Here is a 23,940-nt window from a genome sequence, read left to right as displayed (position 1 = left end):
AAATTCCCAGGCTGATAAGAAGCATGTTTCAGGCAGACTTCCTCCCTTATTGGAATGTCATACTTTCTATGGAAGCATAAATCACACATAATTAATGTAGCTCCTTTCTATGTCTAAAACTCCTTTACTGTTGTTATTTAGATGCTAAATATGGCCCTTAAGCTTGCAGTTAATTTGTCCTCTTCCTCTTTCTGTCTCGTGGTTGTTGTGCGTTAATTATCATTTGAGGCAGAGTATCGTCAGCGCTCTACGGGCCCTTAGAGTTAGACAGCATATGAATTGAGGCGGATGTCTCAAGAAAAGTCCACAGTCCTAATATGGTGGTTATGAACAATTCTCTCTGGGAGCGGTTAAAGAAAGAGAGTTTGCCGTGCTCCTTTGACACGGAGATGGTCATCATGATAGGGGCCATCCATTTAGGGTTTTGGGTAGGAGCCATCCGTTTGGGATTTGGGATAGGAACCGTCCATATGGAATTTTGAGTAGTGGCCGTCTGCTTGGGATTTGGGGTAGAGGCCATCCGCTTGGGATATCCTTTGTCTGCTTCCTTGTCTGTCCTACTTGGCTGTGGTAATGAGGCCCTTCAAGGGCGTGGCCATAGTACCTCCCCCCCAATGAAGTTAGTAGGTGCCATTCAGCTTCTGAATGTATCTGCACGAGAAGGAGCCGTTTGGGATGGCATTGTAATTGCTTGCAGCTGTCCCATCCCGATTGACGGAAATGGTGGCAAACAGTATTATCAGGGTAACCCCCCCCCCCCCCCAACATACATGAGTCCTCGATGACTAGTGTGTGAAAACAAACTATAAGGTTGCCCCTCCTTTTACACACCCCCACAGGGGCCCTTGTGGCGACATTAATGCTCTCAGGGTGAAACACGGTTCACAATGAGAGTTTCATAACTCTTGTGGGGGGGGGGTGGTGGCAGAGGGGGCAAGACCCTTGTGACAGCTGTTGGGAGTGGGTGTGCTGGGAGTGATGGGGGTGGTAAGCATTTTGATTGTGTGCTATGTTTAGACACAGCGTGCCGAGGCACTGTGGCCCCCCCTGCCGCTGATGATGAGAGTCTCCCTTACTTGCACCTGTTCCTGCACCCCGCCCCCTCCCCATTATAGCTGACCCCGCCTTCGACTCAAAAATGCGAGGTGCCAATTAACAATCTCTAGGTCTGACCTAAATTGCCCCCAACTCCCAGCCTCTATCTGTGTTCTTCCCCATGTCACAGAACAAGGTCAGCTTGTAAGAGGAACCAGTTCATTATCTTAAGGAATCAATTGGTACTGTGATATTGGACGGCATTAACATGGCCTCCTGTGGAAAATAGCATTTGTTGCCTTTAGGTATGGGAGTCTTAGGTCTGCATCAGAGGGACCCTGGGTGTTATTCCTCAGTTTTGAGCCCACACAGATATCCAGAATGGTCGACATAACAGGGCTGCGGGCCGAAAGCAATGCAGAGTTCCGCTCCCCTCCGACACAGGACCATATGTTCCACAGACGACATTTATGGGTCAGACACCTCTGGGGGTCACCAGGAAGAGCCAGGCCCTTAATTACCCAAAGCCCTGAATGAGCGTCTTTAGTTCTGAAAGGTGCTTGCCACCTAATCGTCCTTGACCTTTGACCACTGCTTGGCGGTGGACTTGAGATTGCCGCAGTGTCTTCTTGTAGCGCATCTGAAGTGTGAGAATTGGCACGTGTGACTTCCTGTTTGGGGTGTTGGGTGCCGGCTGGTATGATCAGGATTCTCCCACTCATACTGTAACTCGTTCACGCTACCCTCACCGTCTGTTTTTAGAAGAACTTCCTGCCTTGTGCCATCTCCGCCCTCCACTACTCCATCTAAATAAATCACTGCGTTTGAGGAGAGTCCAGGCTGACACAAGGACACTGGGCGTGTTGCGCTCTTCCCTACTCCGATATTAAACGTGATATTGCTTGTAAATCACAGGGATCCTGTTATGTGGAGGAGCTCGGCAGGCTTTATTCGGTTTCCTCAAGATATTCGCTCCCCTTCCTCGGGGACTGTGACGCTGTCTCCAGTCCCGCCGATATAGGTTATAAATGCATTGTGATCATGAAGCATCGTGGCTCCTTTAAGGGAAAGCCCCGCCCTCATATTTGTCTGATTGGCAGCTCTCTCCACGGGCCATTGGCTGACACTCACGGCGTGAGTCTGTCGGGAAACACCCTCTCCCCCATGGCGAACAGGCTGGCACATAGCAGGGCGGCCCAGGCTGTCCCCCTCCCCCAGCTCGGAAATCAAAGATGTGTTTACTGTCTCCTAATGTTTCCTATCACCTATAAAGCGTTTTACACTAAGCATCCCCTCACAGAAGCTCTGTCATTTGATTTGCTGGCTTTAATACCCTCCAGATGCCCAGGAGTCACAGTGCGCGTGAAGCAGTGACACACCGTGACCCCATAGTGCAGTGACACACCGTGACCCCGTAGTGCAGTGACACACCGTGACCCCATAGTGCAGTGACACACCGTGACCCCGTAGTGCAGTGACACACCGGGGCCGCTTAGGCTCACTGCTGCCGCATCCTCCCCACCTTTATCATGCCGTCACCCCTCATCCCCCTTTCTTCATTTCTTCTCTCTCTTCACCTCCCTCTATCCCTCTGTGCATTTCGCTCTCACTCGCTTCCTTTATCTCGCTCTTTCTCCGCTCGCCATCTATCTGTCTCGGTCTGGCCACCTCCATCACTCATGCTTGCTCCCAGTCCCCCCCCCTTTCTCTGTCACCCTCACAGTCCTCCCATCCTCCCATCACTCTTTCCCTGCTCCCCATCCCACACCCCCATCTCTCTCTCTCTCCTCCCTCTCTGATACCTCCTATCATCTGAGTTCAGGCATGCGTCAGGTACACATTCCAGCCTGTGTGGTGCTGATAGTTTGGCCCCGCCCCCCCCATTAGCCGGTATGTGGGCCAGCGCACGGCGGCGGGCCCTTAGCATTCAGCGCGCAGGCCCTGGCCGCCCCATCTGTCTGCGTCGTTGCCGCCCGCCAGCTCTTCCTCACTCATTAACGCCGGCCCTCCCCCTCCCAACTACACCCCCGAAAAGTTTGGAGATGGATGGCTCAGTAGGAGCAGACGCTACCTTCAGCTTAGCCCTCCGCCTATCCCAGGAGCGCTACTCCCATTTCCTCATGCCCGTAGGCAGCCAGCGGCTCTTTCTCCGCGATGGGCGGGACCGTCGGCCGGGTCCGCTCTCCGGATATCTGGCTCCATTCCGGAAGGTTGCTATCGTGGTGCCGACCAGGGTGGCTGAGGACATCCAATTTGTTATGCATCAATTTATTATTTTCATAAAGATTTGTCAGTCATCCGCTACATGCTAAAACAGGCCGTGTTATAATCGGCCCGTCGGACATCAGCTGTTTGGCATAAGCAGAGGTTTGCTGTGTTTAAACGTCACTTTGTTACTCAATTTGTCCTCTATCTTTCCTCCCCTTTGGAGTCACTCTGGCTGGACCTTCCCAGACGAGTGTGGCCCACAAACAGGGGGGTAAATAGCAATGAGTGTACCGTCAAGGGGGGGGGCGTGGGGCAGACACTAATGCATCACAGGCGAGGCATGTCTGTCCCGCAGTCCTGCCCGGAGGGAAATTAAAAAAAAAGAATAAAATGACCCCCATCTGGTGGCCATATTGTCGGCAACGTTTTTGAAGGCAGGGGCCTTAAATTACCATTGTCCGGGCAACCTGAGAGGCATAATTATGCACAGAAAGCGCCCATAACGGGGGCTGGTTCTCATGCAAAGTGTGGGTCTCCGCAGATGTTCCCCTCGGCCCACGAGCTGGGCCGCTAAACGTAGGTGTGTGTGGCGGCCATCAGTATCTCTGTGCTTGAGGAAATTCCCCAAACAGGTGCGTGTCGGGGGGAGGACCGTGGAGGAATTGCTCTCTTCTCTGCCCACTTATCTAGCACAGCAGTGTTTCCCAATCAGGTGCCTGGGGCCCTTCAGTCTCTCCATGTTTTTTTCTCCCTCCCAGCTCCTGGTAGAAGCAAAAACATGGACTGCTATGGGTTCCCAGGACCGGGTTGGGAAAAACTGGCATACAGGGTGGGGGTGAGCCTGGAGTCTGTCCCGGGAAGCCCAGGGCGCATGGAGGAGGAGAGCCGAGATGGATGCCAGGCCATCATAGGATACACCAGCGCCCCCTATGGGCTAGAGAGGCACCAGGGTGTCATAATGGGTGTTTTTGGGCAGGAGGAGGATAGAGAAAACCTGGAGGAAGCCCATGCAAAGGTGGACTGGAATGGCAGGTTGAGGCTACCTCTTCTTTGCATAAATGACTGATTATTTTGTAGTAGCATATGAAGTTAGATTGTAGGGCTGCATCCAGAATGTACCGGAGGTCTGAAATCGGCACCTGGCAGCCAATTCCTCATGAAGTTACCATGGGTGGGGGATTCCAACGATTTGCGGGGATCGTTGCGTCTGGCTTGGATGATTTTTGGCTCAACATTTGTTGGGGGTGGGATGCCAAAAAAATGTAAATGTTTACCGGAACGTTATGGCATGTTGGCTCACGTCGGCGCCAGACCCTTTGTGTGTCAGGTCTCTTTGTTGTGCCCCCTCACCCCCCAACTTGGCTAGTCCTTGTCGCCCGGAGAAAATGGCATGCGAGAGATCAAAACCTATTAAGCAGAATATACAAAATAAATTAGATCTCGGCATCCCCCCGTCTCGGTAGAAAATAACGGCGCTGGAGAAGACAGCTTGCCCGTCACCGGGAATCTGTGACTGCGACAGCATACGGATCCCGCGCAGTGATCCTGCGGGCTGGAGATGGCGGGATGGTTTACATTAGAGTGATCTATTTATCTGGAGGCAGGAACGGCGCTGCTTGGGGAAGCTGGATTGATGACTGAGGAAACTGCAGTCTTATACACAGTCTCGCAGTTAAATAATACTTGTTGATTTTGATACATTGTGACTGTGTTTAGCTACGGGGAGGCGCACTCTCATTGACCCCAGGCCGGATTGCACTTTTAAAGAAACCCAGGAGGTTGTGTGCTCTCATCCCTGCCCCGCTCGCCATACTGGCAGCTCATGGTGGAGGTTTCGCTCATGGGTTCTCTAAAGGAAAAGGGAGAGAAAGAGCGAGAGAAGAGGGCAAAAGGAGACGGACAGGGTGAGAGGGCGGGATGGATTGTGGGGGCCGTCGATGGCCTGACCCGCCCCCACCCGGGGCAGTGCGCTCTGATGCATTGACCCAGCTCGGCCATTGGGACGATTGCGGCTAATTAACCCTTCTCAATCTTAATGATGGATAGTGGAGATGACATCTGCAGCTCTATGCGGTTACCTCCCCCCCCCCACCTCCATCATCTCTACCAGGGCTCTTGGGAGTCATGTGGGGGGTGGGGGAGTCAGCGGAGTGGGGAGGTGGTGGAGTTTCCGCTATGTGATTTGTCTTCCTGGGGGTCAGGTAGAAAAGCTGGGAGCATTTTACCATGTTGGTGGAGTGGGGGGGGGGGTCGCCACCCACCTGGAAAACAAGTCTGTGCAAGTCCTGGGGGAGAGAGAGAGAAAGACAGAGAGAGTGAGGGGGACTGAGAGAGGGAGAGAGAGATCACAGCGCTTCTGCTGATAGAGCCCTGGGGATCTCAGTGCTCCCAGCGGCCGAATTAACCGTCCTGGTTCCGGCGTCACACGCGCCGAGCACATGGGAGCACGGCGGGGGGGTTGTGGGGTGTACGGCGTGTGTGTAATACCCCCCTGACGCCATGGAAACCGGCGTGTCAGAACACGTCGTTAAGCGTGCGGCCATGGGCAGGAAGCGGCCGACATATAGCATTACGCAGATTACCTGAGTGGGGACACTCTTACATTTTATTGCCAGCATCTGTTTCCCATATTTGAGGGTGCTGATATACGGTTTCCCAACTTAAAAGGCTGGTCTGACTGTATGGGGGGGGGTGCGGCCGAGGATGACCATGGATCTGGCTCGACCGCCCCCCCTCCGCCATGTGGGAGGTGTACCGGAAAGCAGCAGTCTCATGGAAGTGTTCCTTCAGCAACTACTGGCGAGGTCATGTGGCCCACTGAGGCCAAAGGTCACACCTGAGCGATAGCGAGCAGCAGACCTGGCGCGGGGCCCTCAGGTGTGCTGCCCATTAAACTGCCTGCTTGGAAGAATCCCATTGTGGCAGTGGGGAGCGGTCATGGTGTGCGGCCGCTTGTGACAGTTTAAGGGGTTATTCCGGAACATGCTGACAGCTCTGTGGGGGAATCTCAGCAGCCCCTGCCTTAAAATGGCGTTAGATCCTTCGTCTGCGTTCCTGTCCCACGCCTCCCCTGAAATCCCGCCAAAGTACCACATTGCCGCATCCATACTTCTTCTGTCGTTCTATCCTCTGCTTTTGATTGTCAAATGTATCTTAAGAGGGTAGTGTTGTGTTCAGTGACTTATACATAACTGTGCATTGAAAGGGGGCAGGATTTGGCAGGGGGCTGTTGGGCCCCGGCAGGAAGGCCCTCTCGCTAATCCTGGGTGCCGCTTAAGTCGTGACCCCACCTGCGGTGTTCCTGGGTCCTGCCGCACCCTCTGATACGGCCCGCCTTTGATTGCAAGCCCATTATGGATTAAGGGATTAAAGTGCCATTCAGAGTTAGATTTTCGACCACAAAGAAGAGAGGAGAATGAGACAGAGAGGAGAGCAGGACAGGAAAAACACAGAGTAATCTGGAGTTTGTACCTGCAGACAGGGGCGGCTAATCCACAGTGTTTGCGGGCGGAGAGCTGGCAGTGAGCGGCGTCATCATGGCGACTCGGGACCATTGTCAGGGGGCTGGGGGGGGGGGGGGGGGTTACGGGGTGGGGGGGTGGGACGCGTAATCCTGGCAGTTCACGGCACAAAAACACAGATTATATTTAAATAAAAGATGAAAACTCGATCTGTTACAGTGCGCGGTCGCTGCGATGTGCAGGATTTTACCGGATTAAAAGACATACAAAATTGTCAACCACATAATCCCACTGGCGTTTGATCTGCCAGTGCCAAGGCGGAGGGGGTCCCATGGTCGCTAAGTGGCCAGCCGGGAAGACAGAAAGAATCCTCTTGGGAACGCGATACAGCATCAAACACAGCATGATGCTTGAGGATGACCCTCCCATGAAAAGCGGAAGATGGAGGTAGATGTGGCGTGGTGAGCGTGCAGAAGTTACCACGAGCTGCTTGTGATGTTCATTATAGCGTCATTGAGGAGGAGTGCTGTGATTTCTGGTTGGTCGTGCAGAGCGTGAACATGCAGTGAGCCTCTGTTGTACTGTACCGTGCTGTATTGTTCGGTGGAGCCCACCAGAGGCTGTGGCAGGTACTGCAGGGACAGATTTAGCTTTTAGTAGCTTTGGGAGGGGGTGGCACAGTAGTGCAGTGGTTGCCTAACGCTTCTGCTACCAGCGTTTTAGTCTCCGCTGCGGCTCCATTTGTGTGGAGTTTTTATGTTCTCTCTGCGTCGCTGTGGGGTTTCCTTCGGGTGCTCTGGTTCCCCGCAGAGTCCAGAACCATGCTAAGGTTAATGGAAGTTTGCAAATTGTCCATAGGTGTGCCTGTATGTGTGACTGGTGTGTGAGTGTGCCCTGCGATGGCTTTAATTGAGCCGCCATTTTGTCTGAGCTGTACCTGCGGGGCACTTGGCCTCGCCTGATGAGTGGCACCCTCAACCCCTCTCAGAACATGGGGGAATGATGGGGGGTACATTTTCACTGAAAGGCACAAAGTTAACGGAAATGGGGTGAGGGGGTGAGCCTGGCTCGCGTGGGGATGCGTCGCCGCGGTGACAGGGAGGCGTCGCCGCGGTGACAGGGAGGCGTCGCTGCGGTGACAGGGAGTCTCCTGGATGTGGCGGGTTGGGGCGGGGCTTCCACTGCTGCCTCATGCAGGATAATAATCAGCTGGTAATGGATGCCTGGGCTGGTGGGGGCCGCTCTCCTGATTACACAGCGGCTTCTCGCCTGCTGCCGGTGTGTTTTGACCTCGAGTGCTTTCCAAACAGTTGTAGCATAACAAAGATGTGTAATTATCATAATGTGACAATTAGCCTGCCATCCAGTTCCAGTTTTTAATTACCCCTGTAAATTACGAGAGTATCAAGGACTTTCTCATCGAGCTGGAAACTTTTCCATGTGCCGATGGTGTTGGGGATATGGGCGTCTGTGCTGGCTGGTAACTGGAACTGGCCTCCGGATTTTGCAGAGAATTCCACAGCCTTCCTCATGAAGAGGATGAGGGCCGGGATCAGCCTGGTGTATCTCTCTCACAGCCAGTTTGGCATCATCGCATTTCTGTAGCAGGCTGCCTGCCGTCGTTTATGCCGTAGGTCATGCTCGGTAGCAGCGGTTCGATTTGCGCTTACGAGCAAGCAGCCTAATACGTGCGCCGCGTTTTGGCGAGTGCTCCGTCCTCTCGGCTGTCATTTACGCAGCCACCACGCGCAGATGTGCAGCAGAGCAGCCGCGTGCATCGGCGGGGAAACGGCGCCACATGCAGACAGCTGACACACCACTGGCGTGCGCATCCACACAGGAGCTCAATGCGTCCGTGTGAAGGTAACGGCTAAACAGCCGGCGGCGCGGCGCCCCGCGTTCCTGCGCGCATCGGCAGCCTCTCGGCTGGCGGACTGGCGACATGGATCTCACACATCCGGCCCTGTTCGTGGGGTCTCCTGTCAGCGCTGCATGGCGTCATCACCGGTCTTGGGTTGGCACTCCCCCCCCCCCCCCGAGCCAGCAGCCAGCACGGATATGGATGTGACTCAGCTTACTGGGCCTAAAACAGCCCGTTTGATTTAATGTTTTCAAGTCCCCACTCGAAAATGGCGGAACGTACGTGCGTTTTGGGTGGTTTGCGATTGGAAAAAACAACTGCTATGCCATGTGAGTGAGCCAGCTAGGCTGAAATGGGCTGTTCACTGGCAGGAAGAGACAGGATCTCTGCATCTCAGACGACATTCAACAGACAAGAAATGCAAGAATGAACAGTATCAGGCTTTGGGGGTTTATTTGGTGGTGTGATTTTTGGGCACACAGCGCATAAATGCAAATCTCCCTGACAAACACACACACACAGACACACAGACACTATGCACGCTTATGGGTCTTGGATGTTTTGCACGTAGTCACTCTGTGATAAACAGGATTCCATATTAAATTCCTTCTGAAGCCCCGGTTTTCCCAGCTCTGTTTGGTCTGTGATAGCCAGCTCTGTGAAACTGCCCCCCCCTGCCCTTAATGAGTTGGAATTTCTTTGTCACTGGAAACAGCTGTGGTACAGTCCAGCGCCAGCCTCCCTGACCGAGCCTGGGTCAGTGCCAGGCGGCGCCGAGGGGGCTGATTATTAATATCACTCAGACGGGCCTTTATCACCCCCCCCCTCCCGGGGCCCATCGTGCCCCTGTTTACTTTGGCTACTGAGTCAAACTGCCTTCCTCCCCCCCCGAGAGACAGGACACCCCGACCCACGGGAAAGAGGGGCAGCGTAGTGTAGTCTGCTGCCGCCTCCCAGCCGGACCAGCAAAGAGAAATATTATTGTAAAATCCGGATAGAAGCCCCCCCCCAATCCCAACACTGCTGTCCATGCCCCCTCATTGCCTGACCTTCCATATTAGCTAAGTAGCTAAGTCCCAGTATTTCTGACAGGGAGGTTTGGCAATTAAAATTTTTGCATCGGGCTGCTGTTCAAAATGCTCCAAAGGGACTGGAACCCAGCTGAAAGTTTGGGGGTGCATGGTATCACTTTCCCCAGCCATTCGGGGGTGTTTCCCATAACCAGGTCAGGGTCAGCTACACTCAGCTCTGGCCTGCTGCCGCTTACGCTCAGTCGACCGGGACAAGAGTTACGACAAGCCGACAGTTACTGTTCTCATGCAAACGGGCCCCCGTGGAGGAGCCAACGCCCTCTGAAGTGTCCAAATAACGGCAGTTAGATACCGATGATAAATACGAGATCCAACCTGACAAAATCTGGTTTTTATCAGACTCGAAACTCCTCATAAACATATCTTTCTCCTGGCCTCGGAAAAAAATAAATTAGATTCTTTGTGTATCACTTAAGATATATTGCTGTGAATTTCTTTCGCCGCATGGAATTCTCAGAAGTTATGAAGATAGAGAAGTGGGAAAAGATGCAAGATGCTAATGTGTATCTGAGACCTTCCTGGCATCTGAATCAGGCATGCTTTCTGTGAAAAATACTTCTGAGTGCAGTTATTCAACCCCTGGCGTGGTTTGCGCCTGAAAACGGCATTGCCTAGAATCGATTTATAGACTTGCCATGTTATTTGCCAAAACCAAAAGTAAAATAACCGCAGCAGTAAATTTCCATGCGGTATCTGGAGATGGCAGCCATTCTGGGCCGAACCGATTCACAGATCAGATGCATGATGATTGTACTTTGGAATAGTGGGTGGGGGGGGGGCATTTAGGAAAGCTTGTGGCGCTGTCTTGACACCCCCACCTCCCCCGTCCTCCTGACAGGTTCCACCGTGGTGATTACCACATCGATGTGTGCATCAACGACTACCTGGACGTGTTCTGCCCACACTACGAGGACTCGGTGCCGGAGGAGCGGACAGAGCGCTACGTGCTGTACATGGTCAACTACGATGGTTACAGCACCTGCGACCACACCGCCAAGGGCTTCAAGCGCTGGGAGTGCAACCGCCCCCACTCGCCCAACGGGCCGCTCAAGTTCTCTGAGAAGTTCCAGCTCTTCACCCCCTTCTCGCTGGGCTTCGAGTTCCGGCCGGGCCGGGAGTATTACTACATCTGTGAGTATAAATACAACCCCCCCCCACCATGTTCTCACGGAAACTGTTATCACTATGGCTTAAGAGATGTTCCGCTGCCTGTGGATTCCCCTACACCAGCAGGGCGGCGACGCTGCTCTTAGGAGGTATCTGATTTATGGTCGGCTACGGTTTACGGACTGGCTTCTCATGCCGGGTGCAGAACAGAACAAACACGCGTGCCGCGTTCCAATGGTCTGGGCAAGCAGAACCAGACAATGGGAGAAAGCTCAGGAAAGTGACTCTTCCCAGATGGCTCTTTCTAAGGGAGAGAGAGAGAGTACCTTTAGCAAGAGAAATCCAAACCGTTGTTATTACAGGCCCAGTCACACTCCTGCAGGGCTAAACTGGGAAGACTAAATAAGACATGCCCCCCCCCCCCCCCCCAAGCTAAGATTACGCTGAGTTGAGTGCGTTTGTTCCCGAAAATTATGAGATTCAGGCTATTTCTTTTATGACTGAAATTTCTCATATTTTCTCCTGGTTGGCTGTTCATTGCGACACATCTGTTTCTTCTCCACCAGTCAGAAGGGTGTGTTAAGGGAAGGGTGTGTTAAGGGTGTGTTAAGGGAGTGTTAAGCCGGGATTACTTTATACAGGAGGCAAAGTTTTTTTAACGTATGATGTTAGTGTAGAGAACCTCCCACCAAGACAGGAAACATAATTTAAAAAAAAATTTTTTAAATTAAATTCTCTAATGAAAATTAAGAACTAATCTTATGTTTCTTTAAAATGTGGTCTGGTTTTTACATAAAACGCAAAAGAAAATAATGCCAATTCAGTCAGCCCTCTGTACAGTTAAGGCATTAAACCAGAGCGGTGGTGAAGAATGTAATATTTTTATTGCTTCCATATGCTTGATTCACCCCGTTCTAGCAGGAGGAAGACCAATTTGGGACCTTTCACCTTTGACCCCTAATAGTACATTACCTTTCAGTCTGAGGTGTAATTTGCCTAAAATGAGGATTATCTTCCCCAATGCAGTCTACACGGTCTGCAACCCACCCCCCACCCCCTCCAGCAGAACACCCCCTGCTCAGAAAAGTGGCTTTCATATAACCCCCCTCCCTGTGCCAAATTTTTCCAAGACGAAATGAGAGCATTGGTAGTGCAGAAAGGAGCGCTTGTCCCCGCCGTCAGCACATGGATTGTGCCATGGAGAAAAAGAGGAATGACCGCTCGGAATTCTGCACCGGCTCGCATCGGAAAATCGGATAACGGGTGATTGCGGGAGGGACGAAACTTTGGGTTAACTTTGAGGGCTGAATCCCCGGTGGAAGCTTCCATGATTCCGTATTTTTAAACAGCGGGCAGGGTCTGCTTGCCGCTCACCCCTAACCTCACCCTGCTGGATTATGACTTATTTAGTCTTTCCAGTTTCCCAACAGCTTAAGGCAGAGGACACGTTAGTAAAGCTGTCCCCTGCCCCCCCAGGCATGTGATATTGCTTTTCTATCCAGTCGGTGCGCTGAACTTTGAGCGATCGGCATGTGCGTCTTTGTCCGAGTGGCCGAGGATATTAAAGCCATCGAGCATAGCCGCCCTTTTCGACCGGCGGGCCAGACATCGTGCCTGTGAGGCCTTCGTCATGTTAATTGATTGATCCTCATGTTGTGGTCCCCCTGCCACCCCTCTGGACCCCGAAATCTTCATCTGCTTTTGACTGAATTGCCATGGGTCTGATGGATGTCTTGGCGTGGGCTCTGGCCCTCTCTGGGCCACAACGAGATGATCCGGAAGGTAGGAGGCAGGAAGGGAAAAATAATACTGAAAAAGAGAGTGGAGAATGCAGATGAGACACCCCCCCCCCCCCCCCCCCCCCGCAGGAAATACATAAAGGGGATTTATCATTAAGCCAGCCGACACATCTGTGCGTAGAGGACCGCGTTACAAAGTGAATGATTATACAGTACTTGTCACCGTCGTAATTATTACCACCGTGTACTTCATTAGGCTGCCTGCTTAATCCAAATGGACTTGCAGATTTTCATATCCCATTTAGGCAAATTTGTCCCGCCGGTGGCGTCTGGAACGGTCACTGCTGAGACCTCAGAATCCAGGTTTTTGTCGCAAGAATCGCGATTATGTTCGGAATGCCGCCTGATGCGAGTTATAGGCAAAGCGAATGAGGAACGGCGAGCGTGGGAGACGCCTGCTGTCGACTGTCACACGGGTCCTTTGGTGGCACCTTCTGGAAAGTAGTCAAGCTCCGAATCTATTTGCTCAAAGGGCTTTTTGAGCGGTTGAGTCAGAGTGCTGCATGTCACAAGGAAGCGGTTTATTTTCCTTAGGCAGGCTGCTGTGGAAATGCACAGAGACAAAACAGGCATGCATTGTTTTTCCGAGCTCCCCCCAGCCCGTCAATTCTGTTTTATGATTCAACAGTTGGCAATGCTGTCGCTGCAGCCGAGGGCCGTAAAAGCACGCCTATCCGAGCGTGAGCACGCGTGAAAACACACCCTTATCGGCGTTTGGCGGGTGCTGTCTGTCGGGCTTTGAAAACGGGCGTGGAGAAACCCAGGGCGAGGAGACACTGCCCTTCGCCGAAGAGTGGCTGCGTCCAGCTGTAGGTTGGGGTCCTTGCACCCCTGGTGAAATTCTGCCTGCAGAAAGAAACTGCAAATTGGTCAAAAATGCCGCGGGTAGGGGGGGGCGTTTTTCGACAGGCACGCGTGTAAGGGAAAAAAAAATAATAATCACCTTAATAGTGTGTAAATAGCATTTAAGGAGATCTGTGGGGGGAGAGAGGCAAGACAAGCCGGCTAATTTACAAAATGAAAGTGACATTAATCGTTCATTCAGCTCTTGAAAGATTTTTTTTTTACATCCAGAGCCTAGAAGAAAAAAAAACCCATTAGACATCTGATTGATTTTATATTTGGCCTTTAAATAAAGATTAAGATGTCAAATTATTTTCGGGAGGAGAGACTGGGATGATGTAGTTTTTTTTTTTTTTGCATTCAGAGCCGTTTGATTTGTTGTCCTTTTGATGAAATCATGCAGAAAGACAGACTTGCCCTGTCATCCTCTCGAAACAGCGGAGAGCGGGAAATCGATGGACGGGGGGTGCAGGATATAATCAGATTTAGGTTTTAATTCTTTTTTTTTTTTTCCTGGGATCCGAAGCTTTGGGGTCTAACAGGTAAATTGTCCATCAAGCTAGTGAAGCATTTTTTCAATCCCCCCCCCCTCCCCTCCCCCCAGGCACACACCTTTGCTGCCCCCCCTCTCCCCAACCCTCCCAGTCAAGGTTTCAGATGCAAAATTTACACCGCCAGGAAGATGCAGGAAGCCCCTTGCTGTTGCGCACATCTGCAAGCGATTTAGCAATTTACTGCGTTTGCTCTCTGCACCCGGCTGCTGAGGGGGCGCTATGGGGGGGGGGGGCGGGCAGCAAGGGGCACGGGGACAGCCCCGGGGTCAAAGGGCATGCTGCAGCTACAGAGTCCAGCTGACACAGCATCCTCCATCACTCTGGGCACCATAGTTTTTCAATATGGTGAAGAATCTGTAGGATCATTTTTATCTGGGCAGCTTTCTATTCCAATACGAGAGGCTTTTTATCAGGGAAGGGTGTCGAGCAGAGAGTGGGGGTGGCCTGCTCCGTACCGTGGTAGACAAGCCATAGAGGCTCCCGCAAACATTCACGTTTAGAGCTTTCATTGTGCATTCATTCCTCTTATTGAATGTGTTCCTGAAGGCGCCTTAATGATGATTAACGGGTTGGGTGGGGCAGGGTCGTCATTGGTGTCTCCCTTGTTCCCCAAACATAGGGTCTGTCCCCCCTGCCCTGCGGATGACATCCAGCCCCCCCCCCCCCAAACCCCTCTCGCTTCCTTCTAATCTGCACATCACGGCTGCGGAAGCACACCCGCAAATGACACGCCGAAGCGGCTCCCCGGGGACGTAGGGCTGGCCGCGGAAGGATCTGTGAGAATCCGGCACCGCCGGCCTGGTTCCGATATAAACAGGAAGCTGTCGTCCAGTGCGCTCCGGTGCCAAACGTTACTTTCTGCTGCGTGAGGTAATGCGATACTCCTCAGTGGACAGTTCCGGAAGGGTGTTGATTCAACAGAGCCTGCTTTTCCACCCCCACACCCACCGCTTTGGCTCTGGCAAAGCCGACCGTTAAGGGCGGAGCCTAAAGTCCCGACGCTGGAGTCCCAGTCAAGCCGACCTGCGAAATGGCGCAGCTCTCAGCCCCGGGATGACAGGGAGCCTGTGCCGCTGAGTCACCGCTGAGTCACCGCTGAGTGTGCAGGAGCGCTGACACTCAGCGGCGATATCAGGTGACCCCTGTGTGGCGGCATCGCAGTGGCCTGGGGGAAAGGCACGCTTTATGGCAGGTAGCATTTCCCATGCACTGCTGCGGTTTGCTGCCCAGATGATTTTTATAATGCCCCCCCCCCCCTCCACAGACAAGAATCAAATTTGATTGAGAGCGGCCCTCATGGAGCTGATACTGAATCAGGAGGGACTCCGCAGTACCAACTGCGCCGTTCGGAAAAGGCTGAGCTCCAGGCACACGCCACTGCAGTATCTGCTTCCTGCTCTAGGGGGTGCTGTGCCATAGTTGTGCATGCGGTAATTCCTTTAATTTCTTTATATATCCTTGATCGTTCCTCATGCCTCGCAGAGAGATGTGCCGGTACCCCACCCTCCCAGCTTTGGGGCCGAGCGAGGCCAGTAGGGGGAGACAGGACTAATCCAGGGAGATCAAAGCCAATATTTCTGGTGGGATAAGGGTCCCGAACTGGCTGTGATGATGGGTGTTCAAGGACGTCTTAATTTAACCAGTCCTGTCCTACAAACATGAAGGAATCAAAGAGAGCATTCAGCTTATTTAACAGCGTCCAGGGGCGCTGTCTGGCCCTGGCGTCAGCACTAGGGATAGCATCTGATCCTCCTCGTTCTGGTCCAGACACGGCGGGCTTTCGGACGGGAGCGTGATGAGATCACACTCAGAAATTATGGGAGGAATGTTGCCACTTAGCCACGTGCGATCATAAGAACATAGGAGCCCTGTCAGCAATGGCTGACCCAAGCCCTCCACTTTCTCTGCCTCATCCCAGACCCCCTTAAGCTGCCCTGTAGCCTCCCCCCCCCCCTGCTTGCCCCCGCCACCGTAGGCAATTTGGAATCACCAATTACCCAATCTGCGTGTGTTTGAGTTGTGGAGTCCCACAGAGAGAACATGCAACATGCAGACTCCACACCACACACACACAGACACACAGAGTGGAGGCGGGACTTGTACCCCCACCCTACGAGGTGTGAGGCAACAGCACTACTCAGAGCCCCCCCCCCTATAATTACACTATGAATTGTAATAAAGCATATTTATAATTTATAAACATCGCGAGGGCTAATAGAATTACAGCAGTACATTTGGAGCGGTCGTCATTAATGAATGCCCCCTCGTGTCTCATGGCACGCCTTGCCGTCCCTGCCTCACGTGGCGCCTCGCGAGGAAGCCTGGGTATTAATAGGTGTTAGCGTCTGAGCACCAGCTGCCTCAGCAGCCCCCAGTGGCTCCCCGAACCCGAGTCGCTTCAGTAACCGACCAGCTGTCTGCAGGTTTAAAGACGACAAGGTGTATTAGTGGCCGACACTGCAAACGGAGCCATCTGCTCGGCGGGCCGGGCACCGCGTCTCGGAGCGGGGTGGGGGGCCGCCGCTTAGGTCCGGACAGGAGTGGCATCCCCTGGGTTGGGGGGCAGGGGCACGCCGGGCTCTGCTTAGTCCGGACAGGTTATTTAAAGCTCCTTAGATGCCAAGGACGATCACTGACTGTAGTGCTTCCTCTCTGGATTTCTAGGACATCCTGTACATGTCATTGTCCTTCAGAGAGGCCATTGTTTCACATCAGCCGTCACTGGGGGTTGTTGGCTCATGGAAAGGATGTTCGGCTGGACGACAACAAAAGCAGACTGCCCCCTCTTCTTGCATACAGACCGCTTTAACTTGGGAGTCGACCGCTGCGTTGGTCCTCCCACACGCCCTGTCTTGTGGTCTCACATGCCCCCACTTAGGTCTCTGCTACGCCATGTCCCCCCGCCCTGGGTCACTCGCTGTCCGTGGCCCCACAAGATGAGCCCGCTCGCGGTTCATTAATGTGCCGGCGACTTATTCAGCGAAACATCCCTTTTTAATCAGTAGCCCCCCCATCTATCTCGTCTCCCATTTGCCAAACGTTAACATGAGTGTGAACAGAATGAGAATCGGGCCCCCCTGCATTTACCTGAGCCATTTACATACCCTCTAATCTGAGGGAGGAGGCGCTGCTGATCCCCGTCTCTCCTTCGCTGCCGTTAGGCTGCTGGTGGGGGGTGGGGGGGGGGAGGGGGGGGTTTAGTCTGTTTCCTTTGCAAAACGGAATAAATTACAAATGTTTCTGTGGCGCCCTTCAGTAGTGCGTGACTTCCAGACACCTGCAGGGTGGAAGGCCTTCAGGGATTGGGGTTTCCCTCCCCTGAGGGCAGGAGCCTTGGGCAGAGGCTCCTCGTGGGTGTGGCCTGCATCTGGATCAGCATCTGGATGGTTTAGCTAGCTCTGCGTATGTTAGTCCATGCATGTGGTTCTGCATGCGCCCGACATCACAGTCGTATCGTTGTCCTTTCCGGGCCCTTCCATGCCCCCGCATGGATAATGGGACAGAGCCGCCCGCTTGCACTGCGCTCTCCATAGAGGGCGCTCCTTGTGCATTCAGACTCACAAAAATCTCAGGCTTTGTTGTGGTACCAGTGGGCTATGGATTTGGACGGCGTCCACGCACCAAAAGACTGGAATTATCCACACTGAAAACTTGGCTGCGGTTCTTTTGGCGATAGGAAGGCGCTGGGATGCGGCGGAGCCGGGGAGACCGCGGCGGCCGGCACTGCGGGGTCGCATTCTGCACCATTTAGGGCAGCTGTGACTCCTGTCACGGCGGCTCCAAGGTTGGCGCCGGCGGAGGTGACGGCGCTCAGGAAGGAGCAGGAGAAAGCCGGCCTCCTTTTCTCAGCTTTGCAGGAGGCCGGCGACGGTGTTTGAATGCTAAACTTTATTTGTTCGGGTTGGGGCTGGGGGTGGGGGGGGGTGGTTGTTACTGTTCTTTGGCATTCACGCTTGTGTGTTTGTACAGAGAGCTGGGACAGCGATACCATAATTGGAGAGGCAGCGTCTGAGCTCAGGAGACAGCGGGCAGGTCCCCGGCTGCATGACAAAGACTAGGGCCAGGGACACAAAGGGGGCTCGGCTCGGGGGGCGAGCAGAGTGACAGGTTTGATCCGGGGTGGGGGGGGGGGAGGCAGGTTGCGCTTGGTTGCCCCAGTGTTCGGGTGACATGCTGCTTCTGGAAGCTTCTCGCCTCAAAGGCCTGGTGTGCGGCTGAAGGTACCCACTGCGAGGTTCAAATTAAATGGGGTCACGTGACCTCCCCCCCAGGATGGCAATTTTTAAGAAGGCCGCACTGTCTTTAGCCTGGGCATCTTGGAGAGCCTTTTGCAGTGACGCAGGCGGCCGCAGTGGGGTCACGCTCAGTGAAGCCTCCCATAATCCCTAACGCCTTTTTTTTTTACTAGGTAGCAGTGCCCCCTCCCGCCTCCAGGGGCAGTGGTTCCAGTCTGAGTGTGTGGAGTTTGTATGTTATATGCATTTCCTCATACAGTCCAATGACAGCCATTTAGGTGCCTGGCACCTCTGAGATGCCCGTAATGAGTATGTGCGCGTACGTGCGTGTCCCATGAAGGACTGGCATCCCGTCCTGGCTGTTTTGATCTAGACTGGGAGAGGCTCACCAGGAGAAGCAGTATGAAAGACAGGTGGGATGTTTTAACCATTGATGTGCCTCATACGGCAAAATTCTGCTCAGCGTTAGAGATGCATGCAGGCCACTGCAGGCCTTGATCACGGCGCGATGCCATTCTGTCTGCCAGGCCACTTTTAAAATGAAAATACTTGTTCACCCAGCCTGTAATTGGAATATAAAGCAGTTATCATGGACTGATAGTAATATTACATGTTTTTTCTGTGCCACTTAACTTAGTTACCTCTACTGACTTGTATCTTGTCTTTAGAAATATACTTCACAAGACAGCATAAAAAAAATGTAATATAACTTTGGGAAAAAAATACGTAACACCGTTGGTTTGATTTTATATGCGGGGATATTAAAAGCTTCGTGATTCATTTGTGAGCAGCGCGTGCCGTAATAGTCGCCTCTAAATGATCAGACTCGCTGCCTGACTACACGCTTCCTTGCGTGTCGGGAGCCTGTTGTCTTCCTTATAAAACATGGTGCCCCATCATATTTATATGTGGCCTAGCTGTCGCTGTTAATCGATTCCAGAGCGTGTGCTGTGATGCCGTGATAAGCGTGTGGAGTGTGTGTGTGTGTGTGTGTGTGTGTTGGGGGGGGGGGGGGGTGATGCGGATAAGGTGACCGTGTTGTGGGAGACTCGAACTGACATTCGTAAGCCACAGGAAGGAGGCAATTTCCTGGCTGTAGCCACAACCCCGTGGGCACCGCAGGGCACCTGTGCCTCCATGTGGGTGGGGTGCCTCATGTGGTCCCCCCTCCAAAAATCCACTGTCGGTTCACCTTGAGTAATTAAGTATCTGGTGGGCCCACATCCCAGTAGGAGATCCCAGGCCTGTTGAACATACAGTTACTACTAAACGTAACTGAGCTTTCTGCTGTACGTGTGCTTTTTCTGTATATATGTGAGCTTTAGATGCATCAGTTTTTTGCTGTACTTGTGTGAGCTTCCTGCTGTACATATGTGTGCTTTCTGCTGTACATATGTGTGCTTCCTGCTGTACATATGTGTGCTTTCTGCTGTACATATGTGTGCTTCCTGCTGTAGTTGTGTGAGCTTCCTGCTGTACATATGTGTGCTTCCTGTTGTACATATGTGTGCTTTCTGCTGTACATATGTGTGCTTCCTGCTGTACATATGTGTGCTTTCTGCTGTACATATGTGTGCTTCCTGCTGTAGTTGTGTGAGCTTTCTGCTGTACATATGTGTGCTTTCTGCTGTACATATGTGTGCTTTCTGCTGTACATATGTGTGCTTCCTGCTGTAGTTGTGTGAGCTTTCTGCTGTACATATGTGTGCTTCCTGCTGTAGTTGTGTGAGCTTTCTGCTGTACATATGTGTGCTTCCTGCTGTAGTTGTGTGAGCTTTCTGCTGTACATATGTGTGCTTTCTGCTGTACATATGTGTGCTTCCTGCTGTAGTTGTGTGAGCTTTTTGCTGTAGATGTGTTTTCTGTTATACATATATAAGCTTTTTGCTTTCCATACAGGGGACGGCATGGTGGTGCAGTGGTTAGCACTGTTGCCTCACTCCTCTGGGACCCGGGATCATGTCTCCGCCTGGGTCACATGTGTGTGGAGTTTGCATGTTCTCCTCATGTCGTCGTGGGGTTTGTGAATGGTGTGTGAGTGTGCCCTGCGATGGGCCCCCATCCTGGGTTGTTCCCTGCCTCGTGCCCATTGCTTCCGGGATAGGCTCCGGACCCCCCGTGACCCAGTAGGATAAGCGGTTTGGAAAATGGATGGATGGATGCTTTACATACATGGGCTGTCTGGTGTACATATATGAGCTTTTTGCTGTAGTTACATGAACTTTCTGCTGTAGATGCACAATCTTTCTGCTGTATATATGCAAGCTTTCTTCTGTTTCTGTCTTCAGTTGTCATGTGATTCTGCTTGTGGCTTTTTCTTATACCCCTGGGGATCATAGATGACCTCCCAGCTGACTGGAAGCTCGGAGCATGACTCCCAGTGATAGCGCGAGTAGGAAACTCAGCTGAACATGCCCCCCATACATCGTGTTAGGGGAGAGCGCAAATGAGATGTGGTTGGTGGGTCAAAAGAGCTTGTCCTGTTTTTCGTCACCCACGCTAAAGTGATGGATTCTTCAGTTCTTAATCACAAACTTGTCCGGGTATCTGTGGCCATTCCAAAACATCAAAATAAGGCTTTGTGCAGTAAAAGGGTAACAATAAATCTGACTTATGTCCAGGGCAGACGCAGTGCAGCACATTTGTGTGTGACAGGCATGCAGTAAGTGTGTATCACAGCACATCACTTTGAGGATTATTTATTAACAGTTGGTGAGTCTCCTTCAGATTGGGGCAGTGAATGGATCCATGGGATATGGGGATGGGCGGAGAGAGAGGCTGCTTTATTTGGGCACAACTTTTTACAAAGCCATGGGAAAGATCAGACGCCAAAGTACCTCAACACAGGACATAAACAGGGGCACACATCAGATGATGGGTTTGGGGCAGGGCCACACTTAAGGTGGCAGAGACGTCTAAGGGTATGGCCTGGGAACCTGAGGGTCAAAGCAAAAACAAAAGTATATATTGTTTGGAACCCAACGCTGAAGAGAAACTTCTTTGTTCCCCTTTGCAGCATCAATGATCGCCGAAAACGGAAGAAGAACATGCCTGAAGCTGAAGGTCTTCGTCCGGCCCTCGAGTAAGGCATCTCATTCGTAACAGTCTAGAATGCGTTTGTCCAAACGGAACAGAAAAAGCAAGCAGTCATCAAGCTGAGCATGCCTTACTGTGCATTTTGATTAAGAGTGTCTTATTTCCTTTATTCTTACTGTGTTTCCTGGGCTCTGAATGGTTTACCTGCTCCTGTACAACCTGCTGGTTTCATTCCTCATGACAGCCCCATTAATGTTCCTATATGGCGGTGGCTAACTTTGTTTCATTTGATAAAGAAAAGGTTGCACTTCTTTTGTTTTATTGTTATTATCTTTTATTTTTCCTTTTGTGTGTGGTGTCATGAGCTTTGAGCAAGACTTTCTTTTGAGGGGTGGGGGGTCCCAAGTGTCACTAACATATCTGGCTTATTATCTCTATTTTTGTTATAGACAGCTGTGTGAAAACTATAGGCGTTCACGATCGCGTTTTTGACGTTAACGACAAAGTAGACAATTCATTAGAACCAAGAGGTTAGTATGGCCCAGACGAATCTCCTTTAACAAGTGGCTCTGTCCTTCTGTCTATCTTGATCCGACTGCTCCCTGTCCCACCCTCCTCCCCCTGTACTCCCTCACGACTCCTCCTTCCCTCCTCTTGGCATGGCTGCTCCTGTTTGCCGGCTTCGCCTTTTCTCCTCTCTCGTGTGCATTTTGCCGCCACCTGTGATGTGAATGCGGCGCCTCCCGGTCCCGCCCATCCGCGGCCGACCCTCATGGCTTGCGGACGGGCTCCCGGGCTCCCGCATTGTCCACCCTCACCCCCATCCTCCCGTCGCTAACCCTCTCCTTACCTTTGGCATGAACTCACATCCTCCTGTGTGCACGTTCTTGTGCCCCTGAAATGTTCTGCATGCCGCTAACAATGGAATGTATTTTTTTGTTTGTTTGTTTGTTTCGGGGGGGGGGTATCTGTCAGTGTTTTAGTTAGCATTCTCGGGAACTAGAAAAGACAAAAAGAGACGTGAAAACAAACATCGAACAAACGTCAAGCCTGAGGAATTAGGGACATTTGTTACAGCAGACAGCATAAACTGGAGCGCGTTTTCAGTTAGAGTGGAAAACAAACCAATATCCTTCCAAATTCATATTTCTCATGCTCAAATTTCAATATTTATGAGAAAACTGTCCAATATTTAATTTCAGTGATAAGCCTTGTGGAGTGCCAGGGATGTACTTGATATGGCTCGTGGTGCACCCCTCTCAGTATCTGGCCGCCCTGGCAAGGAGACCTGGTGCGTGACTCCAGAGCCCAGTGTGTCTCCGGTGTGCCTGTTGCATGCCTGCCTGCACTTCCCTGCCAAAGTAGCCAGTCGTTTCCACTTTCAGAGCAGATTTATCCACCTTCTTGTGCCTGTCAGTCCCGCTGGAGCCGCTTACCGTGGTGCATGGCATGCACGCGGATTCTTCACGCGGCCTGAAAATCAACACCCCCCACCCCTGCACCCCCCAGCACTCTGCTTAATGACCAAGCCCTTGAGGCCTGCTCAGAATTGGCCCACAGGGGCACCGGATGAGGGCAGAAAGGGGCTCGCTAGCCGCTCACTAACGAGTGGGTTAGCATTAGCACCGGGCGGCCAGACCACGCGTGGCACAGAAGGAGGCGTGGTTGTTTGCTAACAGTAGCATAGGCTTCATCTTGTCTGTGTGTGTCGATAACTCAAAGCTGTCCTGTGCCCTTGCTCACCTGTCATATTTTTATGATGTGTTTTACTTAGACTCTGTTTCCGTCTTTCTCTCCCACCCCCCAGATGACACGAGTCACGAGTCCGCCGAGCCGTCCCGGAGCGACGCCAACAGAGGGGGCCAGCTCCGGATAGCCATCCCGCTGCTGGCCACCGCCACCTGCTACGCGGCTGTGCTTTGGGTGTTATAGCGCCTCAGAGGAGGGGGCAGTCTGCAGATACCACCTGATGGGTGGGGGGGGGGGTGGGGGGTGGGGGATAATCTTCTCAAGGAATACTCTTTTTCCCCAGATATTTAAGTGGTCTTTCTCAGTCCGTGATAGAGTTGATATCCAAGAGAGCAATGAAGTATCCCCAGACCTTAACTAAGATGCCAAATCTGCTTTTAACGCTTAGTGATTCTTATTTTCCTGTGACTTAGGCCTCCCCTGACTCTCATCTGCACTGTACACACACACACATGCACATGCACACACACACACGGATACACTCACACTCACGGAGACACAGCTACACACGCGTAACCAAGCAACCAAGCAGCCCAACTCTTCCCATGGTTCATAATTAGGGTGACCGTTAGCAGTGGGGAAGTGATTCGTCAGACACGCTGTGGAAGCCACACCCCCCAGCCCCGCCCTCTTTGGCAACATGTCTGGCATCACCTCCCCACTGGTACCATGACAGCCTCGAGAGCAGCATTAACCCAGTACCAAGATGGCAAGATGCCACTTGCGAATGGTGTAGGATCACCATGGCTTGGGAATGAGAAGGAGGCGGAGCCTACATGGAAATGTGCAGAGTGCACGCGGCTTGTTGGGAGCGGACTGTGCAGACAGGGTGTCCTTGGAGAATCCTTTGCGGACAGTAGTTAAAATAAGAGATGGGTATTTTTGGATTTTGAAGACAAGTCGATCAGGTGGAGCAGTTGAGATTTTTTATTGGAATTTTTACTTAATTCCTCTATTGAGT

The 23,940-nt window shown here is 52.2% G+C and overlaps 1 protein-coding gene across 2 annotated transcripts in view; it reads left to right on the top strand.

The window, feature by feature from the left end:
• The window catches only part of efna5b (ephrin-A5b), an 80,790-nt gene extending 57,585 nt beyond the window's left edge, over positions 1-23,205 (top strand). Inside the window, exons 2-5 of one of the 2 annotated variants that reach the window (XM_048995492.1) lie at positions 10,495-10,787; positions 21,211-21,276; positions 21,680-21,760; positions 23,038-23,205. In XM_048995492.1, coding sequence (XP_048851449.1) covers positions 10,495-10,787; positions 21,211-21,276; positions 21,680-21,760; positions 23,038-23,162 — 565 coding nt within the window. In that variant the 3' untranslated portion in view covers positions 23,163-23,205. The remainder of the gene's footprint in view (positions 1-10,494; positions 10,788-21,210; positions 21,277-21,679; positions 21,761-23,037) is intronic. The other variant, XM_048995500.1, reaches the window with a different exon arrangement.
• The last annotated feature ends 735 nt before the right edge of the window (positions 23,206-23,940 follow it).

Source organism: Brienomyrus brachyistius, chromosome 2, assembly GCF_023856365.1.
Source record: "Brienomyrus brachyistius isolate T26 chromosome 2, BBRACH_0.4, whole genome shotgun sequence".
NCBI lineage: Eukaryota > Metazoa > Chordata > Actinopteri > Osteoglossiformes > Mormyridae > Brienomyrus > Brienomyrus brachyistius.
Note: the sequence above shows the minus strand (reverse complement) of the source record. Positions and strands in the feature narration are given on the sequence as shown.